Genomic DNA, 22,565 nt, shown 5'->3' on the forward strand with positions numbered 1-22,565 from the left:
GGCAGAAATTAGACCATGCGATTGTGAAATCCCTAAACCGAGTGAGTGTGGAGGTCGAGTGTGGAGTCTGCAGGAGCTGCCACAGTATTCTTTCTAGCTCCATTGAGGAGGAGCCTATTGCCTCTACTAAACCTATAACAGACCGCGGAGCGGGCGGCGGAGTGTGGAGTTCGAGTGTGGAGTCTGCAGGAGCTGCCACAGTATTCTCTCTAGCTCTATTGAGGAGGAGCCTATTGCCTCTACTAAACCTACAACAGACCGCGGAGCAGGCCGCGGAGTGTGGAGGTTGAGTGTGGAGTCTGCAGGAGCTGCCACAGTATTCTTTCTAGCTCTATTGAGGAGGAGCCTATTGCCTCTACTAAACCTACAACAGACCGCGGAGCGGAGGAGCTTATTGCCTCTACTAAACCTACAACAGACCGCGGAGCGGGCCGCTGAGAGTGGAGGTCGAGTGTGGAGTCTGCAGGACTCCGCGGGACTCGCGGAAAGCAGGAAGCTCCAGCACAACTGAATCTTACCACCCGCCCATGACTACTGCCGGTCTTCCTGCCCCGTCCTGAACGTTTGTTTGCTGGTGAACAGGTCGGTGCGACCGGCGTCGGCTCCAGACCTCCGGAACCCGCTCTACTGTGTCACACTAACTCAGGCGAAGTAGCCCGACCAGTTCTTTGACACCGCCCTGCCTAGCCCGCCGCGCCGCTTGGTGTGGAGGAGCGGCATCGGCAGCCTTGGTACCTCGGCACCAAGCACCCTTGGCCCGCCCCCATGACTCTGCTGATGAACACCGGTGCTCCCATGGTGCGGCGCGGTGCATACGCTCTTTTTGAGCATCAGAAGTGAGAAGATCACCCATCTACCCTTCCTGAGGCCGTCTGACCACACACCCCCTCCCTTCCCCGCTGCAAACCTGCGGCTTACCCTACCGTCTCTCTAACAGCCCGAACTCGGGTATTCCTTCCTCTCCTGCCGCCCCGCTGACTTTCTGGCACCCAGCATTGTGAGAGGGAGAGGGAACGTGCGCCAGTACTACCTGGTCACGCGGCTCCGGGAGCTCTCTTCTGTCCCGTGTGCCTGGGCTTGAATCTGTATCCGGGATTAGCTGATACCAAAGACCAAAGTCATACAAAAGACACAAGCCAAAAAACATTAAATAAAATAAACAAAATCAGAATAAGTATGGCAGACCCCAATACCAGGATGCAAACAAAAATCATGGAGGAAATGCGTATATAAACCCGCATTCCTATCTCAGCCAAGGATGCTGACAGCCTACTAAACTCCTACAGAGAGGCGGACTGCGACATTTCAAATGTAGACAGCCGAACCTGTCACAGTGATGCAGAAACAAACATGCTAGATGCTCCAACAGCCTCAAAGCTAGATAGCGTTAATCCTCACCATGGAAACAAAGAAATCAGCCTTGAGACACAATCCACCGCAAAAGACAAAATGAAGCACTGCTTGATGGAGTCTAACACTGTGACCAATTTTACAGAAGAGAAAACCAAACAAATCATACTGAAAGATATACAGCAAACCATACCTAAGAACTACTCCTCTGCCTCGACGGGAGTGCAGTTCCAATCAACCTATCCATCTACCACATTAAGTGAATTTAAAGAAGAACCATGGTCGTCAGGAACCAGTGGCGAGTATGAAGTGAGGAAAGGATCGATCATCCATTCTCAGCCTATTCTCACAAAAAGAGAGCAATGCATGCAAAGACTCAATGGAAGAATCGTTATGAAAGCATAAGGACCCCTGAACAGAAAGCCACAAATACATTCCCCATCAACGCTAAACGGATCGAGCGATTATCACTCAATCTGACTGAAATTGAGGCTTTAATGGAATTACAGGACAAAAATAGAAAGCTCAAAAAAAAGAACAAACCAAACGCTCCCTCTGATAAGCAGACCCGAGATGAACCCTAGACCTGGTAATCCTATGGCCAACAAAAACCAATCAATGTGCCCAGAGAAAATGGACCCAACGAATGAACAGAGAAAGTGCACTTGCGCAACAACTTTGACAGCTCCCCAAGAGTCTATATCGACCTCCATGGTCGACCTCCAAAACATGTTGATGGCGGTGACAACCCAAACCATGATCCCATACATAAAGCTCCACGAATCGAACATGGAGACTGTGAAAGAGCACACGACCTTACTGGCCTCAATATATGCCAAACAAAAGAGTCTGGAAGTGATAATAGCAAAAATCCAAGAACATCTTAATAAAGAAGCAGAGATCAGCTACAACTGTCAACAACGACTTGCTGAAATAGCAAGACAAGACAGATCGGATAAAGCCGCACTAATCGAAGCTCTTATCGCCATAACAGCAACAAAAAGCTTGAATACACAAACAGAACCCAAGGAGCCAAAAAAAATACTAATAATGGGACGCAAACTATAAACCAAAAAAAGAAGTCAACAGTGATAAATCAAAAGGTTTCACAATTGGAGAACAAGAACATCGACAGCGATATTCTACTAATTGACCTAACTCCAGACTCACCCCCCTGTGATGCTGCCAAAATCCAGTCCTCTGAAGCGTCTGACCAAAATCCAAAAACAGACACCCCTATAGGAAAGCCAAAAAAGGGGACGCAAAATGACAGCATCTTTGAACAACAAAATCCAAGTGAAGCACCCAAAATAAAAGAAAAAACCAAAAAGACCTTAACTAAAAAGCGTCAAAATGGCTCAAGAGCATTTCTGAGAAATCTAATGCACAGTGTAAACGAAAATAAAAAAGCTATACAAAACCAGCGTCAAGAAACAAAAATATTCAGATCTAAAACGAGCATACTAGTGCAATCTAATCTGCAAGGACATTCAAAGAAAGCATCAGAAGAGATTCAACAAACCAACAACTCAATCCCATTTGCTGGAACAGAGGACAGTGACGAAGGAAACATAGAATCATTGATGTACCTGTCAACATACTCTGAACAAGAACCTGAACATAAAGCGAACGAAAATCCTGAGAAACCAACTGAACAGGGAGACCAAATCAACACGTCATCAATGATAATACTGGACTGCTATGAAGAGACCCATGAAAGCCCGATAATAACTGCAGAGATATCATGTGAGGAGATCTCAGATGGCGATCTAACTTCGTCAAATAACTCTTTAACCTCTACGCCCTCAGAGTCAGTGAACTCGGACCAAACCTTGAATCTGGAGGACCAGATGCATCCCAAACCAAGGAAATCTAGTCAGATAGAACAAACGAGCCCACTAAAATACCCACAAATTGTTGACCCACTTCACAAGATCCATCAGTATATATTAAGACTAGAAAGGACAACAAATCGTGATGTAAAACTGATCATGAATAGGACGAACACCCTTTGCCTATTTCAAGCCATCCCAAATTTAAAGTCGATCACTACGAAAGATTTGAAAACAATTGAATTCATTAACGACAAAAGTCTGGATGACATTTTGATACATTGTCACACAGAAGAAACTCTGAGGAAAATTGCTTCATCCAAGAAAGACATAAAATACCTTGGTTTCGATCCATCAACAGTAGAATGCTTCGCTCAGCAATATGAAAACATACACCACGAGCACGTTCTAGAAAACAGCCAAATGTGCTCAGAAATTAGCAGCACCGAAGACCTAGAATACACCAAGCTCTGGAACCCGCACAACAAGAGCTCCAATGAAAGTGACATCAGCTTCCATAACCCCGATACACATCAGCAGAGACCGAGAAGAGCAGGCACCAGGAAAAGTATTGACAAAACCCCCTTCTGGAGAAACCTCGACTCAACAAATAGCACCAATGATTACAATGACAAAACTTCACTATAACAACGAAATTCAGACATTAATCAGCTTGTGACATGTTGTTCATGGAACACACGTGGTCATTCACATGTGTTCCACAAAGCACATGCAGGTTGGAATAATGCCAGCATAATATGCTTACAAGAGACCTGGCTCACTGTTCCTCCAATTTGCGAAGGATACCTCACGGAGACGAATCCCGCAATTGCAGGAAACGCAGGTAGACCATCAGCCGGGCACATCACCTTAATCAGACACAACATTCCTATGAGGTCATAGAATACACAAACCTAGACACCTGCGCACAAAACACAATACTCAAAAAACGAAGATCACCGGAACTGGAACAAACCACAAAAGATGTAGGGAATCCCTCCAAATATCTGAGCATTACCAACGTTTATTGGAACCCATAGAAACACGACGACGAGCAGACAAGAGACACAATCCTTTCCATAATTGATATCAACACACAGAAATACGAAGGTATAGACCACATCTTATGTGGCGACTTTAATTTCCATATTTATGATTCGAAAGGAAAAAAGCTAGAAGAACATCGACTTGAACCCCGTGCAAGAAGATGGTCAGCTGAATTAGACAATAGGAATTTCATCCGCCTGGATGCAATAAACAAAGACACATTGACCCCCACTCCATCCTGGTCATGTGGAAACAAGCAATCCATAATAGACTATTTTTATGTCACGAAAAGAATTTCAGCAGCCATCAAGGAAGGAGAAAACATATCCAGCAACCTAAGCGACCATTACATCCTGAAGCGTTCGTGGGACTCAAGCGGCACTTCCCCAAGGAGAATACTCTTCCCTCCAATAACGGTAAACTCCAGAATGAACCGACTCAAAATTGCCCACCACAAACTAAAAACCTTGACGGAAACACTCAAGAATGCTGATTTAAAAGACAACAGCAAAATAAACTACGGATGGCTACTGAATTAGTTCAAACTGACAACCGTCCGGAAAGACCTTCAACACCTGAGGCATCAGTACACCTATAATGACTCGATTGCTGCAAAAAAAAAAAAAAATGCAAAGAGAAGTTAGAAGAGCAAAACACGAAACGAGTTTAACCAAAAAAACAAAAATACATAGAGCCAAGCAAAAATTCAAAAATTGGTTAAAAAATGCGAAAATGATACAAGAACAAGAGAATGCAGAAAACATGATGTCTATTCTCAGAAATAACATCCGACGTCTGTGGGACCTGTTAAACTCAAATACTAACAAACAAGAAGCAATGATAGTCGAGGTTACTGAGCAAGACTGGACCAGATACTTCACCGAGTTATATAAAGAAAGACCAGCAATCCAAGGAAAAACCATCACCCAAAAGGAAAACACATGGGAAGTTGTATATGAAGTAAAAGATCTCGAAAATGCGATCCAGAACCTAAATGCATCACGGGCCCCTGGCACCCATGGGCTATCAAATGCAATTCTCAAAAAGGATCCTAAACCATGGGCGGAATTCTGCGGTGCAATCATCGACCTAATCAACAGCACCAAAAGGATACCTACATCTTGGCAGTTGGCAACAATAATCCCCATATACAAACAGGGATCCACCAAAGATCCGATGAATTACCGACCTTTGACATTACTAGATCCTCTGGGGAAAGTTTTCGCAAACCACCTCTTAACAAGATTAAATGCATGGTCAAAACTGACCTACCACCAAGCAACTCGACAAACGGGATTTGTGTGAAGAATTGGCACAAGCATAAACCTATTGATTTTGAACATACTAAAACATGAAGCGGACAAGACGAACACCCAAGTGTATGTTGCATACGTAGACCTAAGACTCGCCTTCGATACCATCAACAGGGACCTCCTGTGGAAAAAAATGGAGCTATGCGGATGTCCTAGCAACATACTAGCACCTATAAAACTCCTATATTCGAACACCAAGATCCAGGTGAGAATGACAGCAGATGAGATTGTAAGCAACAAAATCAGAACATGGCACAGGCTCAAACAAGGCTGCCCGTTGGCTGCTACCCTATTTAACCTGTTCACATCTGACTATGAGGAAAGCATCAACTCCCCTAATATCAACCCCCCGAAACTTAACAACAGTGCTGTACCATGTCTGATCTATGCTGATGACATTATTCTCCTTGCAAAAACGCCACGCGGTCTTCAGATTGCACTAAACAAAACGATCAAATACATGGATCACAACAAACTCACCATAAATATAAAAAAAACAAAAGTCAGGACTTTAACACGGAAAGCCCAAGGTAAATTGAAACTCCCGGTGTTCTTCCTTCAAAACCAATGATTGGAACAAGTCACCACATCCAAGTACCTAGGAATTTCGATAAATCAATCAACGAGCGAAATTCCTTGAGCACTCCACTTAAAATCAAAAGTCAAATCGCTGGCCAGACAGGGTTTAATCATCCACCGGAAATTTGGTAAGTTCTCGATCAAACCTGCCTTAGCTTTTTACAAGCAAAAAGTAACAGCAATCTTGACATACGGGGGGGATGCCTGATTAACATAGATCAATCTATATGGATCCAACTTGAAGCCATCTACTGGCGGAAAATCCTATCTCTGCCACAATCAACCCCCATGCCACGTATACGCTACGAGCTCGGCCTTCAATCTTTGCAATCCATAATCACATGGAAAATCCTTGACACATACAGGAAACTGAATAACGAAGACAACATCGCAACACTTGATATATTCAGAGCATCAGCATCAACACCAAACAACTCTGTACTGAAAAGATGGAGAGAAGCCGTAGAGCTCATATGCTCGGAAAAAAACATATCACTCGACATGCTGATAAAAAGGCCTCAACAAGCCAAAAAAATCTGGCTAGACTAGACTGGATTGAGACAGAAAAAAAGAATGAATACAAGCTAAATCTTAACAGAGAAGCAAGAGCAATAAACCAACTGCCCCATTACCTCAACCTATTCCCAGATCGCCAAATATGCGACACCTTCCTAAGATTTAGGTTAAACATCCTTCCGACACGACAAATCTTAGGCATATGGACTCTGAATCCCTTGAACAGTACTAACTGCAGATTTTGCAAAGCCACTGAAGAAACCATCAAACATATAATAATGGAATGTGAAGTGCTGAATCAGAAAAGGCTGACATACAGTAAAAGTCTGCAACCATCCCATTGGACACTGAGGCACGGTGGAGATATATTTTAATGGGAAACAGAAAAATGGTGTCCTCAATCGTCCACTTTTGGAAGGACATCACTGCTGCAAACTATACATAAGTATTTTAAAGACTATGCTATTTTCGTTTAGAGATTTTTTTTTATTTTTTCCGTTTTCATTCATATTATCTTTAAATTGTACCAATATGTTGCACAAATGTAAGGTTTAAGAAATAAACCAAATGCATTTTAAATAAAAATAAATAAACCGAGTGAATTGTGGTTTAGACGCTCAAAGCTGCTAAGTTGCTGAATGTCCAAGGCTTTTCCACTGTTACAATGATAAATTCGGGGTGCTATTGTCCTCAATCCCTGCACATGTATGTCACAATCAGTTTTATCCTGGATAGACCACATCAATGGCCTGCAGCTGAGTCTCCTCAAAAAGTCCATTTGAAGACAGCAGCACCTTCAAAATGGAGCTGCCAATTGGTTAAGAACTCCCCCCAGTAAAGACCACAGAAGTCCCATATTGACACTTCAAGTCACGCCGGACTTACCACTTGCCGAAACAAATCCTTTTATCTTTAAACACTCAAACAATGTACACTTCCACTTTTATTAAAACTCCAATCTGAAGCTGCTCCTTCTCATTGCAGGCCCTACTACTAGAGAACTCCTTTTCCTATCTTGCTGCATAACTAGAACCACCATGAAACTTTTTGGGAAATTAGTGAAAACGCAGCTATTTATTTAAAATCCTCTTCCACTTCATCAATCGTAGTTTGCGGAATAAACTGATAGAACTTAGGGGGGGGCACTGGTAGGCGAGCAATTGCTTCATAAATTATTTAGAAAACCACATCTCCTTTCTTCAATATAATGAAACAATTTCATATAAGGCGGTTCCCCACTGTTGCCTGCATTGTATGATTTCTCTCAATATAGTTGCTTTGTGACGTTCCCATGTCAGTGAATCGGTTCCTTGATCTCTGCATTGCCTGCCTTAATCGTTGAATATTTCAGACTCTGGCAAATTACTGTACTAGAGGAAAGGAGGGAACCATGCAAACGTGTAACACAGCATGGACCCTGTGCAGAGCAGAGAATACTGGAGAGCATTTAGAGCGATGAATGGTGCTAGTTTGATTTTCCTGATTCTGACACAAACCACTATTGGTGCTCCCCTGTCCTTTTCAAGGAGACCCTCAGCATCATGGTATATATGAAAATGGTTCTCATATATAAATACATTACTCTCAGTAAGGACCATGAAATTATGGCATAAAACAAACAACTCAAAAAACTTTTTACAGTAACATGCCCATGGGTAACCAACTATGAAATCATGTTTGTTGGAGTCTCTTTGTTGCGCCCTGATGCCTGCGGGCAGCCGGCGCGATATAAATAAATAAATAAAAATAAAATGCAAAGCCCTTTGTGGGTCAAAATATTGTAATACAGCCCTGGGCATTGGAAAATAATATGCAAAACAAGGCAAATTCACTTTGCTCGATTAGTGCACCATGAAATACATCAGCGTGCCTAAGATGACAGTACCTGTCACGGCGGAACAATGGGTTGATGGCAAACTCCAGCACATACACCAATGACCTCAAATACTATTCAACACGCAAAACATAGTGCTTTCTCCCTGAGGATTCCAGGAGCCCAACAACAACTTGCACAAACATCCGAATTGAAAATGCAACATTTTAATTTTGGACACTTATTAGAGAAAGCATTCCACCCTCTTCATATTTGTATGAGGGGGGGCTCAGTGTGCAACTTGACAAAACAGACATGCAAGCAAAAACAACGGCAGGCAAGAAGGGCTTCACACACTTGGGAAAGGGCTTAGGCAAATGAAATGGAGTGATTATTACGCGTTCATACTCAACTCAGGGAGTGAATTTCCCCCAATGGATGTGGCGCACAACAAATCACTATGATATTTGGTGAGGCCTCCAACCCGTCTCGTACCCACCCCCAACAAGTACCCGGTGCCACAATGGGCTACGAACCAGGACGACCTGTATTAATATAGATGTTTAATGTATTTAACCCAAATTTCACACATAGATTAACATCAGCCACCAATGCTGTGGCAACACAAGAACAAAAATGGCTTCCGTAAAGACACCAACACAGAGATAATACTAAGATATGCAGTTACAATTATTTTGTTTGAAATCACCCACCAATACAGAACAAGAACAATTCAGCACACACAGCGATTGCAGATTTTGTTATACTTTCTCCCAGTAACCCTCACCCTCCAAACATCAATTAGACTTGACTCCTCTGAACGGAAGGGAGTGGCAGAGAGTGGGAACACAATAGGAAAAATTGATTTGGGGATTTTTAAATCACAAACAATATGGGAAACAGAAAAGCAATAGGAAATTCGTTTGGCTACACCTAACAAGAACAGGCAGGGCTTTGGGGTTTTGGTCAGAGCCCAATGGGTACAAAGGGGCAATTTTGTTTTGCACCGTGCATATGCAAAGGCACTACCAGACTTCACCCTTCTGATTTAAAATAAAGGGAATCAATGGGGAATTTCATTTTTTTCACCCTGCACACTCACGTGGAAATGGGGTTTTGGGATCAATATGTTTGGCAAATCTTTGTCTATACCAGCTCACAACACACTGGGAAAAGATTGTTGGTTTTGAATGCCAACAAAACACATCCCATGATCACTATAGGGGAATTAATTGATTTACTTTGATTAAATATGCTAGGGATCTACACAGACAGGACATTTGTCTATGGGGAAATAAACAATGCATGAATATAGGGCCTACACAATCTATGGCTTTGGGGTAGTTTTACTTACACGAGAGGCCTTGAACTGGGCACCAGGGGACTGCAGGGTACCACTGGCACAGCAAGGGGGTCAGTCCAGTGTCTCCTCTGAATCCTCCAAGAGGTCCCAATCAGCTTTTAGGTCTCCTGGTTCCTGTCTCCAATGCAAGATTTAGGCCTCTCTGCTGGGATGTTTCTCGCCAGATTTCAGCAGCAGGTTGCCTCTCGGAATTAACGGAAGAAGTCCAGTTCTAATGCAAACTGATTTAATTATAGGGCAAATGCATCACTAACTTGTCATGATTCTTGCGAAAGGGATTGGCTGGTTTTCACTACCCCCTCCCACCCGTGTGCTAATAGGACAAGGGGACAGGAAGTGAATTGGGACTGCTGTGGGAGGAGAAAGCTTCCTCATGCCACTTTGACAGATGGGCTCAGTCATGTTTTAAACAAAATAATCTCTCAACATGGCAAGTACCCTAAATGTTTAAATCTTTACATGTATGAATATATTTTTGAGAACTACACTTTAAGGCAAATTATAGAAGGCCAGTCTGAAGTCAGCACTCCCTTCCTATGCAGGGATACAGTTTTTCATCATTTACTCAGGAGCCATATCAGTGAAAAATAAGCCACTTTACAGTTCCCATGTTAATTATTACCTGCACGCTCATACCAACTTTCATATCTCTCGGAATCAAGGGAAGGCCCAGATCAAATTTTCATTAATAGCTTTAGTTCTGTTTATCACACCAAAATCGTTTTAGCATGGTTACACGGGGGTGACTGTCACCTTTAATAAAAGTCTGGAATTACCGTTGTGACATGCACGCTGCCCTTTTTTATGCGATAAAAAGTATTTTTCCATTAACCAAACTGCTGTTTTTTTTTCTTTATTCTCTTTCAGTTTCATTTCCCTTAAGCATGTGACAAGCCAGAGCCTGACTCATGTTTATGTTAGCTTAGCCATTCCAGGCCTGTGAGGCCCCGATAGCAACTCTCAATGGACACGTATGGGAATTGTGAACTCCAGGTCACTTCTACTGAAAGAACTAACATTGACTCATCAGTCCTTACAGTGGTTTACATCTAAATAATCTATTTCTTTCTTATATTTTTAAGTAAAGGCCCTGATTGATCATGACAACAAGGCCTGTGTCTTCAGGGCAGCTGAGGGAAGGTCTTGGAGGTTAGTTTCATGCTGGGAGAAATGACAGTTTATGTATCCTGCAGCAAATGGCCTTTGAAACTCCCACACAATTGCAATTTTATATGGCATTTTATAAGGCACATAGTTTCAAAATACATGATCGTCACTTCTGGATTGTACATATTTATAGGGCTGTTGTATGAGAACATCATGTTCAAGCTTTGAAAGTCGGGTGAGCATTTCTCTTAGCATACTGTCAATTTGGATGAGGGAAAATGAAATGGCATTCTTTTATTTATTTGACATGCAATGAGCTCCGTTTAACTTTGGCTGCTTGGAGCACAATCTGGTATTCCATTGAAGGTACTGTATGCGCTGCTGTTTATCTATATGTGTCAGTGCAGCAGCTCTCCATGGATTTGTCAGCCACATGTCTCTCTTTTCCTTCATGAAAGGCATTGCGCATATCTTCGCCCACTTTCTTTCCTTTAGATGTTAGGCCTGAGGTTTTAATGGACATTCCCAAGCCACTCTGGCCTCTTTATTTCTGGCCTTCAGGGGCTAGATTTCACCCCACAAAATGTATTAAAGCCAAACTGCACTTTGTCTCCCTTCTCTGTGGCATTGTTGCTTTTCAGCACAATTTTCCATTCTATGCTATTTTAAGCTTTTTTTGTTTTCTTTTTTTAGTTTTGGCTGTTATGCAGCCACCCATTGCCAACTGGTATCATGTAATGGAAGAGGGCTGAAGAAATAGTTGAGACTAAGTGCTTCATTTAAAACATTACACAATCTGCGTATCTTTCTGCATGCAAACTAGTTTTTGGAAAAATAAAAACAGCATGCAAAGTGGTGTGGAGTTCATGCCCAGAAAGGCACTTACAGACACACTTACTTATAAAAAAGGGTAGCGGGCTGCGGAAGCTTTGAAGACATGGAGCCTCATTCAGAGATTGGTGGTAGTCATGGCGCTATTTGCGCCATGACTGCCACCAATAACGGGTCCGGCACCGGCCTAGTTCAATGGGGATTTACCGGTGTAGTCTGACCTTTGCGGGACCGGTAAGTCCCCAATGAAAATAACATTCCCCATTCCCATTCAAGCCCCCATAGGGCTCAATGGCAATGGGGAGGGCGCAAATAACGGGCTAGCGCATGTCAAGCACGTTATTTGCGTCCCTGTCCCTTTGCGGGTCCCGTCCATAACGCCTGATCAGACCAGGTGTTACTGGAGGGACCCGCTAAGGGACCTTGTAGTAGGGCGGTAAAGAATTACCAGCACCAGTCTCCTTACCGGTGCCCGGTATCCCTTACCGCCATACTCGGAATGAGGCCCATGGTCTTTCACTTCCCAATGCCTCGCCAACAACAAGACTATATAATGACAATAGCGGACAAATTGTGAATTCCAGGCAAATACTTGTAAACTATGTACACAAAAGTCAAAACTATTTGTGTGGTCAACGCTTAATCTGTTTTTGACACCTGTGCACTTTACCAAACATGTGCTGGCTGATTTCAGCAAAATAAAAAGTGGACTGAAAAGTATCCTCTGTTCTCTACACTTTGTAACAATTAGTGGAAGCCATTAAGCTGTTCATTCTAAACATTCCATTCAGGCCGAGGACTCTAGGGCTGCGATCAGTAGAGGCAATGGCGTTGGAGTACCCCACGTCCCCCTTATTAGTGAGATACAAATCCCCCTGTATCCCACTAATAAGCACCTGTGGTGATTGCTCCTCGTCCATGGAGCGATCCATTGAAAATCTGTGAAAGGAATTAATTTCGTGAGGTCAGAAGTCTATTCAAGCAGGAGGACACAAGCTTCACAACCAAGAGCTAAGACGGTTCCATTGAGAATTAGTCGTGGTTTTCAGACATTTTACTGTTCGAGTGAGTGTTGTGACAAATTATATGAACACTAAGCCCAGTGTGCATTACGAGCTCAGAAGGGTTTCATGCTTAAAATCGCCATTTCAGATATATTTGTCAAATATAAAAATCTGTGGTCATTCCTACATTCCCAAAATGCTCTCTGACTTTATGCACAGAAGCCAGGAACTTACATTGATTGGTGCCATTTGTCCCAAAAGCCATTCTCATTATGTATTCTAAAGAATGAGGTCGATTTACACACCAAGTGAATTGGTTATATAAAGAGCGTTTTATTTACAGAAAGCAATTTATTTACAAACGGAGCCATATGGATTTATTTACAATACGCAGAATGTATACAAACACCAACACCTTATACTATGCTGAGTGACTAAAAATACATGTTTTCAGACCTTGCTCATTGTTTGGGGCATGCGTCTCCCCCACCACCCTTTTTAGGCAATGGTCTTTAATCTTTAGATCACTCCCTCTTGTTAGAGCCCCCTTCCCTCAATTGTTCATCTCACTTAACATCACCAACTGGAATCAAGCAAGCATGCACCAGTGGCGGAGAGGGAAGTGAAGGGGTGAGCAGTCACCGGCCCCTCCCCATGTGTCCCTCCGCTATGTCCAGTGTACGCCGTAGCCTGTGTCGCATTTAGAACATCCATGGGTCAACTTTATTTTGGCGGGACGTAGGTAGAAGTCCTAAGTGCACCAATGTGTATTGCATTGAGGGAATGTATGGCAGTATTCTTAATACTTTTGAAGGGGAAGTTGCCCAACGATCCAAAGGAAGTAAAAGTGTTGCATTGTGGAAAGCTATGTCCATATTTCAGATACTTCTAAAGGAGAAGTTATCCATCAAGCTGATGAACGGCAGGAAATGTATGATTGTGGGGATTAACGTGCATATGCTCAATGAATCGGAGCGACAGATTGTCTAACAAGTCAAAGGAAGTCAGGCAGTGCACCAAAAAGACAAACACAAAGAAACAAAAGGATGAGTGCTATTTTTAGAAACTGAAGTAGTTATGACCAATACCAATTCAGGTGAGTAGTGTTGCACCATGGGACTTAAAGTCCAGTTTCCGAATCCTGCAGAGGAAGAGGCTGGCTGGAGACCTATCCACATAAAGAAACCATGCATTGCTGGACGCAAAGATCATATTCCCAATACCTCAGTGAAACACTGTGTACTCCAGGTTTACACGGTCTAGGTTCCCAGAATTCAGTAGGAAGCGAAACACCCTAAAACAAAGCACACACTGGGAAGAAGCTGAAGTAGAGACTTGAAAGAAGACTACCAGATACTGGCTACTGCCTCCTAAGTTCCCAAACAGGCAACAGCACGTGATGAGCACAACTGTGCCTGCGACCAGGGTGACTTGCAAGATCCAGACCATCTGGCAACTTGTACAAATAAAAACCTAAAATGTACATGCCAAACCTAGCTGCATCACTACCAGCATTCGTTTTGAATTATCTTTTCACAACTACAATCATGGGCTGTGCATTATATTTTGTTTTGATCAACGGTGGTAGCTTATGCAAGGCTCCTTTTGGGAGCGCCTGCAACACTGAAGCACCGTGGGTTTATGTTGCAAAGCATATGCTGAATAGTTGCGCATGTAGCAGAGACCATTTAATGAACATTTAAATAACGCATGCATTTGTGTATTTTTTTTAACGTTTGGCCGATGCTTCCTTTTGATAACCATAAGTTGCTTTCCTCACAAATGTGTTCATCATTCAAAATGTGCATTGTGACTTTAAAAAGAGGTGTCTGTTTAAGTCAGCACCTTTAATGATCATGGCTGCCTTGAGAAATCCTTGTGTTGGATATGAAACCGGCTTTGGTAGGACGCCGAGGAGGGCGATTACTGGTTTTTAATTTCTCTTGAATAAATGGATTCTTTTAAAAGAAGGACAGCGTTTGGCCATGAGATTCGTTACAATCTACCTTGTCTTCTTTCCCCACAGACTCAAGTTCTTCATCATGCCACGAGAGACTGCACATTATAAGCTTCAATTGGATAACCTCTTAAAAAGTTACTATCTTCTTCAATTCACTCTTTAAAAATAGCGACACTGCCTAGTTATTTCTCACGGTGCACTACAGGGATCCTGGTGGAGTATGCAGTACAATTAAACAGAACTTGGAACAACCTCCATGGCGGACAAGAAAAGCTGCTGGTAACTTACATTGACTACCCAGTCACCTCCCTCCTTAGCAGGAGTCTCAGATGATGTGATATCCTGACCATCGACTACTCAAAAATCAAGCAAATAAAACAAGGCCACATGCCCTCAGATGGCGGGCCCCTGGACGACGTAACACAAGTGATACCTACATAAAAGAGCAACACAATCACCTGCTAATCGGACACATCTAAATACAACCGCGTTAAGAAAAAAAGCATGTGCCACAGTGGGTTCAACTTTCTTCAAGAAACGAGAACCTGCGACCTGCACCACCTGATCACTGGAATCCATTTTGGCTTAAAAATCATATAAGATAGCTCAACGGGTTAAGGGATTGTTGCTTGGATCTGGTTGCGATCAGCCTGTTTCAATCCCAGCAAGGACAAGTCAGCATTTTACCTCATAAATCGATAGCGAAAGTACCAATTTCCGTTGCTTAATATTAATGGTATACAAAAATGTTCTATGTAAAACACTTTTTTGAAATCTCTACATAAATAACCGACTATTATATAAATAACATCATATTTTTAACCAGCCACTAGAGGCCTGCGATTCACAAATGTGCATCTGAATGACACAAGGCCTAGTAAGATTGTGGTTTGTCCTCCTGCCGTTTCTCCCTCCTTGTCTTGCCACGCCTAGAAACACTTCTGTACAGGCGCGTTATAAATGACTTATATCATGTTGCGTAAAATCCACTGTTTACCAATTTTAACTGTCACCAACGGATCTGAACAGACTGGAGGCTGACTTGTTTTGGGATTTTCCAAATAACTAAGTGATCCAACGTTTTTTTAGTACAATGCCTCCTATTGTAGGCTTACAGGAACACCCATCTTATTATCTCACAGTAAAGGTATACACATTAATCTTGGTGTGCTTTCCCTGCCACAGAAAGAGGCGGATTAGGAATACAATAAACAAAAGAAAGGTGCGAGGTAGCCAACCCGAATGTCATGAGCCGGATAGTCCAGTGTAGCCTTCATTAGCACAGGTCTAGCAATATCCGCTCAGGCCTCACCATCCATTCAAGAGGCTACAATAGCGGTTTCATTTCAGCAATGAAAGGGAGGCTGCCCTTTCGTTAACTGCTGCAGTACAATGCATTCAAGGTGCACAAAAATAAATACAAATTAGAGGATCTTAGATTGTGTAGGACAGGACCACAGCAGAAACATAGCATGAAGTTACATACCTTGTTGAGCTTGCCAAGCGAAGAGATTAGATCGGCCCACTCGCTGGAGGACTCAAAGTTTCTCAGAGCCTTCTCAATTACTGAGGAGTAATTTCTGTATTTATAATCGCTTAAAAGTTCCAGTTCTTGCGGATCCATTTTACATTGTCACCATACACTCTGCAGAAACACAAAAGAAAAAAAAAAAGCTACAGCAATACATACAATAAAACGTGGTTTAGATAGTATGGTGGCAAAGTCAATCAAAATATACATTTTAATGTTCTCTGTGTACATAAGAAATTCAGGGGAAATGGTGTGCTGTGAAGTCAATGACACAAAAGCCTTAAAGGGAAAGTTCTCTCTCAGGAATGTTCTTGGACCAATGGATAGGGAATGTATTTTTGCGCATATATCGATCGATCAGATTTTTTTTTTCTCCAGTGCATTTTACCTTAGATTTTCAGACATTTAGACATGCAAACCTCCCAGGTCGTAAACCAGCATCTTGCGATAATCTTACCCGTTAATCAATCGCACACATTTTAAGTGCCCTTGTGGCAGTAAATCATAGCACCCGCCCCTCAAGCGGACATCAGCTGATGCTAACTTTAAGCTTACGCCGCTTATCACAATGCCAGTGCACGTCTCATTCAAACGTCCTCTTTGTGCAATCTATTGACGTGTCTCCATGGAAATTCCAAGACGCCTTTTTCCTCGATAAGTATTAACAACCCCTTTCTGATAAGGCAACATTGGAGTTTCTGCTGCCTTTGTGTCAGTCTATTTCATTCCAAGCCTACACGACTCCTTTTTGCTCTGTTCATTTAACTGACAACTACGACGAATAGAACCGAATAAGGACTTAGACTAGCTCTAATGACTTTTCGCTATAAGCGCTTTCACTTTCGAAAATAACATAATTGTCACATTTTTTTGTTAAACCAGATTTAAATTTTATATTTACATCAGTTTGTTTTTTCATGGGCCAATGATAACTTCCTAACTTTGGGCCTATTGCTGTTGTCTTTGCACCATGTGTTTTTAAAACATGTCCATTTGTTCTCCTCATCATTTTCTAATGCATGCCATTTTAAAATAAACACCAGTGCATTATTTTATCCAAATTACTAATATTTGGTTTGCTCCCACAGTGGATTTTTAGCTTCTTCAATCCTCCATTAGGGCCTCCATTCAACCATGCCTTTACAACCGGAGTATACCGAATAGGAAATGAGTGAGAAAGTCGATGAAGATAGTGAATCGAATGAAAGTTGTGATGACCGCTCGCAGGAGCCTGATCCCCATCGCATGGAAGACATCTATACCAAATTTGGCATTACCTCACATCATTGGCACGGACAACAAGTGGAAGACAGTTGTTGCTGAGAAACCTCTGACTGCTTGGCCTACATAGCCAAAGAAGACCCTCCACCACTATGCATGACCCAGCTGAATGACCTCAGGGCAGCCTGCCTTACAAGATCTGTGTTGAGAATGTGGATGGTGCAGATGCAAACCTATAGCAATTGTTCACCCTCAAAGTCCTAGTAATGAGTATGTATTGCGTGTATCCGTTTTATCTGCGTCAACCTTGCACTATAGCCATTCATGTTATTCTCCTAGACCATTGTGATAGCACAAAATATATTTTGATATACTGCAAAATCTATTTTTCTTTGTTCATGCAAACTATTCCATCTTCTATTTTGAGAGTCAACAATAACATTTTAGTCAATTACAAGCTATGAAAAAAACACATCTATCTTTTCTTTTTCCAAAGCGCGTATACATTTTTATATTGCTCTTATTTCAAAAGTATTGAACTGTGACTACTTTACTCGCAAGTACGTTTTAGAATTCCACCAATGCCTTATTTATTTACAAGATAGGCCAAAATAGATAATTGCAATTATTGGATTGATTCAACAAAACTAATTCTTTTACATAGATGGGACGGGCTTGTAGCCCATCAAGCGTTTTCATGGTAGACTGGGATTTTGCTTTCAACGTGTCATACATACCCTTGTCGTTTGAGCCATCTGTGAACAATTTCCAAGTGCCTCCAGTCAATACACTGGATTTTTACAGACAATACTACTACCTGATCATTATAACTTGTAGTTGGTATATACCATCAACCTTTTTGAATAAAAAGCAGTTTATATAAAAATATTTTACTTTCACAAAAGAATAGGTGTGTGATATTTTTGCATTGTTTACTTTCAAATGATTTCAAGTTCATGTATTTCTTTTCATGTTTTTGGTTTTCCTTGTGAATTTCATGTTTTTCGCCTATGTTCCACAACAACATACAACAGGGCGCAAACCGTAAAGTCAAAATACCAAATACTCAGTGCTTGCATTGTAAGGGAGACTGCATGTCCTATTCTTATTATTTCTTCGGCTGAGAATTCTTTGTTTCCAGTACTGTACGTTTAATTTGATTCTGTTTAGGGACACACAAGTCTTTTTATAAATGTTAACAATTAGCACACTTTGACAGGCATAGGAAATAAAAGCACTAAAGTAACATGATGACAAGTGAACAGGTGTTTGTCCAAGTCACCAACTCCACCAAGTCTACTAATACAAATTGTTTGCTACAGCAGCAGGATTACCAAATGTTATTGGGACTGCCCTGAATATGTTCCCAACATCAATCACACTCAATCATAATCTATTCAAACACTTGTGACTTATCAATTCACTATTATAATGTTTTCATTGCCTTTTCCTTTGGTTTGGGTTTTGGGTCAGCTGGTTCAACACAGTGCCAGTCCATATACAACTCAACGAGTTCCTGCATCTATTTTATTTATTTTACTTTCACATTTATAACAGCACACCTAGCCCTCGGGCATCTGGGCGCTAGTTACATAGCTAGGTACAGTTTCATGGTAGGAATAGGTCAAGCCGGTGGTGGAGGCTATTAGTTAAACAGGTGAGTCTTTCATTCTTTTCGGAAGATTTGTTTGGCATGTCTCCGAGCAAAGGTAGAGCGGCAGGTTGTTCCAGAGGTTAGCTACAACAGTGGGGAAACTTGAGCCACCTGCTCGTGTCCGTTTGAATCTGGCGCAGATTAGGCGCTGGCTGTTGGAAGAGCTGAGCGGTCTGGCGTATATTTCTTGATCCTCTGGGCAAGGCAAGTCGGGGCTTAGTTTGCCAGGCACCGGTGTGCTATCGTGAGGATTTTTAATTGTATGCTTTCCCGGATGGGGAGCCAGTGAACTGAGCGCCTTAGCTCGGAAATGTGTTCAGATTTAGTCAGGCCCAGTGCTGCTGTGAGGGCATTGTTTTCGATGACCTGGAACCTGGACAGGTTTCTTTTGGAGGTCCCACAGGGTAAGGTGTCTAGCTTGGACAGCACCGGGGCGTGGGCAACAGAAAGGCTGTTTGTGGTGGATAAGAACTGTCTGCTGGCACGAATGAGTTTAATTGTCTAGGCTGTTGCAGAGGCAATGTTGATTTGGCGGGTCATGTTGAGGGAGGTGTCGAGATAGATGCCCAGTGTTTTGACCGATGAGCAGACCGAGAGGTTGTGACCATTTCTAGGGAATAGCTGATATGTTGGATCAAGGTTAGAGAGTCGGGCTGAGGGGCTGATCAGGAGTAGCTCAGTCTTTTCGTCCTTGAGACACAGGCTGAGTTGGATCATCCAGATTTGGATGGTCTCATAGATGGTGTCTACAGTGATGCAGTCCTTGTTATAAGAACCTGACAATGGGATGAGTATTTGCGTATCGTCCGCGTACTTTGTGAAGGAGATGCCTATGGAATCTAGTGGTCAATCAGAGGTTTTGTGTAAATATTGTAGAGGGTAGGCGAGAGGCATGAGCCTTGTGGCACACCGCATGGCATAGGGGTGGGTGGAGCTGCGGCTTCGCCAGAGAAGATTTGTGAGCTTCTGTTTGAGGAAGGAAGCGACCCAACTGGCTGCTTCTGGAGCGAAGTGTGCAATTGATATCCAGTGGTGGCAGAGGGTCTTGTGGTCCACCAGATGAAATGCTGCAGAGAGGTCGAGTAGCATGAGGGAGAGTTTTCCAGCGTTGTTGGCATCATCCAATCTATCCAAGAAATCAACATATCTATGTGTCCTTTGACAAGGTGCCAGGCCTATTGCGCTCGGCATGTCGACATCCATCCCATATCCTCATTAAAGGCAGTTCTCGCTAGCAAGGCGGCTGGGCGCATGGGAACGAACAAGGTGCTGCATACCAGTTATTTTATTTGTATTTATTGTTTGCTTGTTAGGCGCTTATCCAGTAAGTAAATACTGTTTCAAAGCGCCCACAAGGCAACAGGGAGAGCACAAGGGGAAATAACGATTGAAATACATAAAATATTAAATACAGTGGGGGGCAAACCTACTATGCCTTGTGAGTGTTCAGAACGTGCAAGTGCAGAAGGGAGGGCGAATGGGATAGGTTGGGTACTGTGGTCTTCATGGGTGAGCAACAAGTGAAGTGCAATGTAAGGTAAGTGCGAGCCTCCAGGGTGGAGGGAGAGCCTGAGGCAAGTTCTGAGGATTAACAGAAGCTGGGGGAGATTCAGTGTGGGAGGTCAGGGCACCGGGGATTCAAAAGGGCCCTGAACATGAAACAAGCAACTGTGAGATTAGCAGAGGAAAGTGGATGTAAGGCGGAGGTAAAGAGGAAAATCTTGAGGAGCTTCTGGAATTTAAGAAAGTCATGCTCAAGATGAAAAGGAACGGGGAGGCTGTTCCAAAAGAAGGGAGCCAGCTGAGGAAAGAGATTGACCTCCTGCCCTCTGTTTACCGAAATGCTTTACACACAAAGAGTTGGTACCATAGGGGCACAGGGGTCTAGAGGAGGAATATTAAGTAAGAGTTGCAGATAGTGTGATCCCCGGCCCCAGAAAGCCTTGTGGATGATACAGTGAATTTTGAATTTAATCTGTGAAGCAACCGGGAGCCAGTGAAGACTTTAGGGTAGGAGAGATGCATTCCTTGGCTTGGGCTTGAGGCCAAGGATAAGTCTCTCGACCCTATTCTGGATTATCTGGCGAGGACGCAGAGTGGAAGAAGGAAGATTCAGGAGGAGGCTATTGCAATAGTCAAGCCTAGAGAGAACCTCGGGTAACATTGTGCTTCTGGGGGACGGTGAGAAAAGGTAGAATTCCTTTGAGAAGGAAAAGCTGAAAGTGGGACTTCTTGGCAATGTCCCGAGTGTGAGGGAGGAAGGAGGGGGAGGAGTCGAAGATAAATCCAGGGTTTCTGGCTTCAGAGGAGGGAGCAGGGGGAGAGCCCATGGAGGAAGGCCATAGTGAAGGGGAGAAGTCTGGAGCAGGGGTCCCAATGGGAAGGATCTCTGTTTTTCTGTAATTGACGCAGAGAACATTGGAAGTGCACCAGGCATGGACGCCAAAAAGGCAGTCAGGGATGATGGAAGGTGCAAGAGGGTCAGCAGGAAGCTTGAAGAGTTGAGTGTCGTCTGCATAACTCGAAGTTGGGGGAGAATGAGGAGATGAGTACCAGATGAGAAAGGTAGATGTTAAAAAGCCAGTGGGAGAGGATAGAGCCCTGGGGAACAACACCAGAGGAGAAGGGAGCAGGAGAGGAAAAGTTGCCAAGGGCGACTTGAAAGGAGCGGACGTAAGGAAGGAGGTCAGCCAGTCCAGTGCCCACTCTGAGATACCAAGGGTGTTGTGGAGCCTTTGTATGAGGATGGAGTAGTTGGCCATGTCAAATGCAGAGGCGAGCTCAAAAAGGATGAGGACAGCTGGGGAATTGGAATCCAAGGATGCAAGCAGTTCAGAAGAGAAGTTTCCATGCCTCTGGATGCTCGAAATCCAGATTGATGGTTGTGGAGACAACCAAGTTCAGTGTGAGAGATAAGTTGGGACAGGGCCAACTTCTCCAGCAGTTTGCCCAGGAAGGGGGTGATGGAGATAGGGCGGTAGTTGGCTGGAAAGGTTGGGTCTGCTGATGGTTTTTTAAGGAGGGGACACACAAGTGCTTAACCAGTAGGAAAGGAGTGGTTACAGAGATCAGTAAGTGCAGGGGCAAGAGAGCCAAAGTTGTCCTTGATGGTTCTCGAACAGTAAGAGGAAACCTGTTTGGAAGAGACCTTCATGGAGCGGTCCACCTCTGGTGACTTCCTCAGGTGAGGCAAGGAGGAGAGGGAGGGGAGAGTGCAAGGGGGTGAGAGATGGGAGAGTGTGTAACAAGGCTCTTCAGGATGTCCAGGGTGTTGGTGGTGAAGTGAGTGGCAGGTGCATTGCAGAGGGCCCGAGAGGGAGTAGGGCATGAAGATACTGTGGAAGGGTTGGCTAGGTCCCTGCGGATTTTGAAAAGTTCAGCCGTGTTGTTGGATGCGCCAGATACCTGAATGTGGGCCCTTTTCTTGGCATGGATAGAGAGTCT

The 22,565-nt window shown here is 43.2% G+C and overlaps 1 protein-coding gene across 3 annotated transcripts in view; it reads right to left on the reverse strand.

Moving 5' to 3' along the window:
- The window catches only part of DOP1B (DOP1 leucine zipper like protein B), a 1,145,257-nt gene that overhangs the window by 1,055,083 nt on the left and 67,609 nt on the right, over positions 1 to 22,565 (reverse strand). For all 3 annotated transcript variants that reach the window (XM_069636119.1, XM_069636117.1, XM_069636118.1), the window contains exon 2: positions 16,202 to 16,360. In XM_069636119.1, coding sequence (XP_069492220.1) covers positions 16,202 to 16,339 — 138 coding nt within the window. In that variant the 5' untranslated portion in view covers positions 16,340 to 16,360. The remainder of the gene's footprint in view (positions 1 to 16,201; positions 16,361 to 22,565) is intronic.

This window comes from Ambystoma mexicanum, chromosome 7p (genome assembly GCF_040938575.1).
Source record: "Ambystoma mexicanum isolate Mex_15411 chromosome 7p, UKY_AmexF1_1, whole genome shotgun sequence".
In the NCBI taxonomy this organism is placed as follows: Eukaryota; Metazoa; Chordata; class Amphibia; order Caudata; family Ambystomatidae; genus Ambystoma; species Ambystoma mexicanum.